This window comes from Cariama cristata, unplaced genomic scaffold (genome assembly GCF_000690535.1).
Source record: "Cariama cristata isolate BGI_N322 unplaced genomic scaffold, ASM69053v1 scaffold11548, whole genome shotgun sequence".
Classification (NCBI taxonomy): domain Eukaryota; kingdom Metazoa; phylum Chordata; class Aves; order Cariamiformes; family Cariamidae; genus Cariama; species Cariama cristata.
The window spans coordinates 69,961-76,795 of NW_009629448.1; the positions used below are offsets into that span (position 1 = coordinate 69,961).

Consider the following 6,835-nt stretch of genomic DNA (forward strand, 5'->3'; position numbering starts at 1 on the left):
GGGCAGGTGGTCCTCATCCGCCCCCCTCAAAGAGGTGCAGTGCCTACACCCAGGATGTGCTCCCCTGCAGTACCAGTGTCCAGGCTGGTGCGGCTCATTCATCTGCTTTTCTGCAGCCTTAGTCCCAGTTTGAAAAACAAACTTGCAGTACAACTACAGGAAGACAAAAGAGAGGGGTAGGATTCTGGTGGTAGCTAACAGCTTCTAACGAGTGTCCTCCTTCTTCCTTTGCCCAGGCTTTATCAGGCTGTGAATGAGTTTGACACCATGACCGCTGAGGACTCCACTGCAAGGATGAGCAACGATTCCTCCAACGTGGCTACCACAAAAGTCCCTGAAGGCGTTGCTGGTGCACCCAACGAGGCAGCTCTGCTGGCTCTCATGGAGCGTACTGGATATAGCATGATCCAGGAGAATGGGCAACGCAAGTACGGTGGCCCTCCTCCCGGCTGGGAGGGCCTGCACCCTCCTCGCGGCTGTGAAGTCTTTGTGGGCAAAATCCCCCGCGACGTCTACGAAGATGAGCTCGTCCCTGTGTTCGAGTCTGTCGGCCGCATCTACGAAATGCGCTTGATGATGGACTTTGATGGGAAGAACCGCGGCTACGCCTTTGTGATGTACACGCAGAAGCACGAGGCGAAGCGTGCCGTCAGGGAGCTGAACAACTACGAAATCCGCCCTGGCAGGCTGCTGGGTGTGTGCTGCAGTGTAGATAACTGCCGGCTCTTCATCGGAGGCATTCCCAAGATGAAGAAGAGAGAGGAGATCCTGGAAGAAATTGCCAAGGTGACAGAAGGCGTGCTGGATGTCATCGTGTATGCCAGTGCCGCAGACAAGATGAAGAACAGAGGCTTTGCCTTCGTGGAGTATGAGAGCCATCGGGCAGCGGCAATGGCCAGGAGGAAACTCATGCCGGGAAGGATCCAGCTGTGGGGACACCAAATTGCTGTTGACTGGGCGGAACCAGAGATAGATGTGGATGAAGACGTCATGGAGACTGTTAAAATCCTCTATGTGAGGAATTTAATGATTGAGACCACAGAGGACACCATTAAAAAGGTCTTTGGGCAGTTTAACCCTGGCTGTGTAGAGCGGGTAAAAAAAATACGTGATTATGCCTTTGTGCACTTTACAACCAGGGAAGATGCCATTCATGCCATGAACAACCTTAACGGTGTTGAACTGGAAGGCTCGTGCCTGGAGGTTACCTTGGCCAAGCCAGTAGACAAGGAGCAATACACTCGCTACCAGAAAGCAGCAAAAGGAGGGGCCGCAGCAACGCCAGAAGTAACTCAGCAACCTAATTATGTTTACTCTTGTGATCCGTACACACTAGCGTATTATGGATATCCATACAATGCCTTGATCGGGCCCAACAGAGATTACTTTGTGAAAGGTTAGTAAGCACAATTAGGGGATATGATGGGCAGATTTGATCTTGGGCTGGTGTGACCCAAGGTCTGCCTGAGCCAAAGGACAGCTGGTGCTATGAACTTTTTTCTTAAACACGTTTTTATAGGTCTTTTTGCCATATTTCTGTTTGGTCTCATTTTAATTTATGACTATACAGAGTGTATTTATCGATAAATAATTGCTCATGTACAGGCTAGTATGAGGAAGGCATCAAAAATATGGTTAATGGACCAAGCACAGGATGGGGAAGAGAGGGATCTGGTTTTTATGAGTGCTGTACTAAGTCTGAGCAAGTCCAAGGACTCCAGCTTCTGATGCCTCCTTCCAAAGAGCTGGATCCTCAGTACTAGAGATCGTGACAGAGTGCTCCCCTTGCCTTCTCCTGGAGGTGTGTGTACAGTGACCTGGTCATCCAAAGTGAGGGGTGTCAGGGAAATCCTCACTTGGGAGATCTCCAGGTGTCATTTGCCCTCTGCATTAAAATGGTAGTAGTGCTGTGTCCTTTAGAAAAAGTCATTTGAGAACTACAAGCAGAAGGAATCACGTGAGTGCAAAATAATTCTTTTATATGTATACTTTAATTAGTTATCGGTTACAGTCATTAAAAATTAACCCAAAACCAGTTATTCATGAAAAACCCTAGCAGCTATAACTGATGTTATAATTACAATTATCCTATACTTACAGGAATTACAGTATCCTGAACTTTAATGTGTATTTCCATATAACAGGCAGTTTATCATGAATATATTCTTAAAGCACCCACGTAAACCAAGGAATATTTTTAAACCTAGTTGAACAAGAATTTCAGCTTCTTCTCAATTTCCAGATTTATACTTGCAATGAACTACAAAGGAGTTAACTGACAGTCTAAATATTCAATTAGGCCATCATAGAGTGCATTAGTACCGCAGTGTCCAAAGTACTGTTGTAATGCACATGGAGTCACTAAGATAAAGGTGGTATTTTTGGAGATGGGGTGTATTCACATTACTAACAAAGCAGCAGAGAAATCAAACACCACTAGTAAAAATATGTGCAATGATGAGACAAAGTTGGTTAAAGTCCAGGTACAACTTTGGGCCATCTCTGCAGGGTCCCATCGTGGCCGGCTGAGAGGCTGGGTCTCCTCTGGAGGACAGCTGAGAGCAGGAGCTGTTCCTACTGCACAGAAATCACCCTGAAGGAGCCCCTCTCTCCCTGCTGAGTGCGTTATACCCATAGCACTGGCCAGGAGAGTTGCATCAGTAGAAATAAGCAGTTAATGTATGGGCAGAAACATCGAGCGCAAAACTTGCGTAGGCTTACTGGGTGCTTCTAAGGCCAAACTCTTCTGTCTTCCTAAGCAAGGTCACTTAAGACTCAGATCAAACTAACTTCAGCAGCCTCATTTCTAAGCGCATGCCTCCCTATCTCAGACTGGGGCCATTCATGCTCCCCACAGGGCTGTCACTCTCCGTTATTCACCACCCTCTTCTATGTTGTTATCATAAGCAGGCAGCATACGAGGCAGAGGGCGAGGTGCAGCTGGCAACAGAGCCCCAGGCCCCAGGGGCTCCTACCTGGGGGGATACTCCGCTGGCCGTGGCATCTACAGCAGGTACCACGAAGGGAAAGGAAAACAGCAAGAAAAAGGATACGAGCTGGTACCCAACTTGGAGTTGCCTGCGGTCAATCCGGTGGCCATTAAGCCCGGTGCAGGTTAGTATGTGCAATGAGGGGAGGAAAGCAGAGGTGGTGGGCAAGCCCCCACTCCAAGCCCCATGTCAGGCACGTGGGGACCCCTCCAGGGCCATCCCATGGCTGCGGCAGTGGGGACAGCCTGGGGCCAGGGCTCAGTGCTCCCCTGTGCCAGATGCCTCCTGGCCCTGGACGGGCTTTCTGCAAACAAGAGGCATGCAGTGGGATGGGGGACATGAACATCTGGGAGCTCTTCAGGCCAAAGGAAAAAAGGCTGAAGCTGTTCCCACACCTCCTGTCCCCTTTTGTACCTCCTCAGGAAGAAGCAGACTTTCCTCTCCATCTAGTCATGTATAGTAGAGTGTGGTGACTAAGAGCAATCTTCCTCTCTTTTAATTTCTTCAATGCTAATTTCACCCTGGGAGATTCCAACCCCAGATTTCCAGCCAGACCAGAGCACTCCTCTGCTTACTTTGTATTTCTCCAGTGCTGCAAGGCTGGGAAAAGGACTTGCAGCTCTCCCATCGCAGGAAGGTCCCTGGCTGAGGCCAGCTCCTCCATCAGCATTAGCAGTATTGGGAAGGAGCAATGCAGGGAGCCCTCGGAGTCCAGCTTGCAGCGATGCAATGCCTACAGGAGAGCTCTCAGCTCTGCTGGGCTGCAAGGAGCCAGCCCAAGGGCTGGGGCAGGGATCCCCCTCTTCTGCCACATCCTCAGCTGAGTATCCAGCCTTTGCTTTTCCCAGGTAATGGGATGAAGGCTGAAGCCCTGCAATTCCTCAAGATCCTGTTTGGAAAGATTTTTATTTGGAAAAGCAGTCTGAGGAAAAAGGTCCTTGCAGGTGATGGGGGCAAAAGTCCTCAGGTCTTCTCCCCATTCCTCTCTCCAAGTAAAGTGTAACTGCAGGACCTAAGCAGTGTTTAGTAAGAGAGCTGCAATGGTTTCCCAAAACATGCTCCATACTGTCAGTGGAAACTACAGCTTGCATCTAATGAAGGCTGTGAAGAGTTCTTCATAACAGCTGGAGGAGAGAGTGTGAGAAGAAGTCTAGAGACAAAGGCAGGCTGTTAAGATCAGAGCCATTTCCAAAGGAAGATCAGACTTCCTGAGAAACCTACCCATTCACAATCAGAAAATATTACCGCTATGTGTGTTTTAAAGATACTTCAGGAATTCCAGGTATTACTAAAGGATGCTTGAAAAGTGGGCTTTGAAATGCACGCCTATTAGTGGTGTCTGTAATTTATTCGACTGCCAAACAAAACCCTGAAGTTCAAGTCTACATGTTTCTACACTTGAAACATGTTGAGATTCAGATTTTTTTGATGGGTCTTCCCTTCTTGTATGGTTCCAGCACAGCCTCTGAGCACAGCAGCACCTTGTCCATTTTTCCCAGCCACATCAGATGATCTAGTAAGAGGTGCCACGTGCAAGACTTACATCTGTTATTAAAAGGGTATGACTCTGAAAGTGCATTGCCAGAATGGAGGAGTAGAGTTGTACTGACTCTGCAAAGTTTCCTACCGTTTAGAACAACCTTAAAGCTCATTTCTTTGCAAATGCTTAGAAAACTCCTGAGAGGTCACCTGTTACTGCTTTTCTGTCAGAAGTTAGGCAGAATGGAGCACGTGAGCTCTCTGCCTTTGCTTTGGTGAGAAATTATCTGGGTTATTTAAACCAGTGATAAAACTGGTTTGAGCTGACCAGGTGGACTTGGTGTAGAAGGAGAACCAGAAAAGCTCATGGGTAGAGGTCTCGAGGAAACAGTGGTAGTCTACTAGCAGTGGAAACATCGCTGCCTGGAAGATATCTGATCAGATCCCTTGTTGCAGTCTCCAGGATCAGACGAGAGTAGTCCTTGCTGGCACCTGTCCTTCCCACAGGCAGAATTGCACACTTCCACATTGCAAAGTTTCATCCCAGTGAAAGAAGCCTATGTGCATATTTGGCTTAATTTCTGACTTACTAGCTGCACCTCCCATAGATGCCAACATCACCTCTTAGTCCATCATTTATTAATTACTCTGGTTTCCTTGTGAATATCCTTACTGCTGAAAGGCTCACAAGCTGAATGCTGAAGTGTACACCATGAGGCAACAATGGAGAACATAGCATCATAGGACGGTTTGGGTTGGAATGGACCTTTAAAGGTCACCTAGTCTAACCCCCCTGTCATGGGTAGGGACATCTTTCACTAGACCAGGTTGCTCAAAGCCCAGTCTAACCTGGTCCTGAACGCTTCCAGGGATGGAGCATCCACAACTTCTCTGGGCAGCTTGTGTTTCATCACCCTCATCCTAGAGTACTCTTTTCTTATGTCCAATCTAAATCAACCTTCTTTCAGTTTAAAACTGTTACCCATTGTCCTATTGCAACATGCCCTTGTAAAAAGCCCCTCCCAGGTTTCTTGTAGGGCCCCTTAGGTACTGAAGGCTGCTCTAAGGTCTCCCTGGAGCCTTCTCTTCTCCAGGCTGAACAACCCCAACTCTCTCAGCCTGTCTTCACAGAAGAGGTGCTCCAGCCCTCAGATCATCTTCGTGGCCTCGTCTGGACTCACTCCAACAGGTCTACGTCCTTCTTGTGCTGAGGGCCCCAGAGCTGAAGGCAGCACTGCGGGGGGGGTCTCACCAGAGCAGAGTGGAGGGGGAGAATCCCCTCCCTCGACCTGCTGGTCACATTTCTTTTGATGCAACTGGCTTTCTGGGCTGCAAGTGTACATTGCTGGCTCATGTCCAATTATTGTGATTATTGGGAATGTTCAGCAAAGCACATTTCTTCCCTAAGTAGTGCCATGAAGCTTCATTTTGGACCATGTACAAACTCATCGTCTCTGAACACCATCATTCTGACTGGAGTGTTTTCCCTTTGTCTGAAAGACCATAGCTCTAATTATTTCACGTTACTCAATTTTGGTATGAAGGAGAATTCTCTAAAGAGCAATTTCATTTGGTTTTGGTGTAATTAAATAGATTGATCCTGTTGCAGAGAAATGGGATAAAACGTATTTAGCCAGGTTAGTCCTGGGAAACGCATGATGGTAAATGAGCTGATATTTTGCGGGGTTGGCCAAAGGACGACACATAGGCTGGACCAGTTGCTGCCTGTAACTTCTGCAGTACGTACCGCATTTTTCTGTCCTGGAGCAGCTCTGCCTGCAGCAGCTACTCGTCCCTTGATTTCAACAGCTGGAGCAGGGACCCCACCAGGACAGTACGTGCTGCCACCCATCTGTGTGCTCAGGCCAGACTCTTGACCTGGGGGGAGGACAGCAGTGGTCAGAAGGGGCTGTGTAAATGCTGGTTGCAGCTCCTGGTCCCCAGCAGGGCTGTGGCCCTGGGACACCCATGCCGGGAGCATGGGGGGAAATGCTGGGCAGAGCAGGCAGCACTGAGCCCATCTCTGTGCATCAGCCACGGTATTCCTACCCATGGGGAAGGCAGAGGTGCCCCAGGTCTCCTGCTGGCACACAGGGCTACATGCCCTGATGAAAGCAGCGCAGGACCGCTGCGGGAGAGCCAGCACAGCCAGGAGGGAGGGCTCTTTGAGATGAGGTCCTGGAAACCCTCTCCCAATGCACCTGCTGTGTCTGGTCTCTCCTAGTGGCCATCCCTGCCATTGGTGCCCAGTACTCCATGTTTCAGGCCGCACCACCAGCCAAGATGATGGAAGATGGCAAAATCCACACTGTTGAGCACATCATCAACCCTATAGCTGTCCAGCAGGACCCGGCTAGCGCGGCACA

The 6,835-nt window shown here is 49.0% G+C and overlaps 1 protein-coding gene across 1 annotated transcript in view; it reads left to right on the top strand.

Annotated features, from left to right (window-relative positions):
* Positions 1–246: 246 nt before the first annotated feature.
* The window catches only part of RBM47 (RNA binding motif protein 47), a gene marked incomplete at its 3' end in the record, with an annotated part of 7,192 nt that continues 603 nt past the window's right edge, over positions 247–6,835 (top strand). Inside the window, 3 exon segments of the mRNA XM_009705174.1 lie at positions 247–1,396; positions 2,908–3,114; positions 6,694–6,833. Of these exon segments, the coding sequence (XP_009703476.1) occupies positions 268–1,396; positions 2,908–3,114; positions 6,694–6,833 (1,476 nt within the window).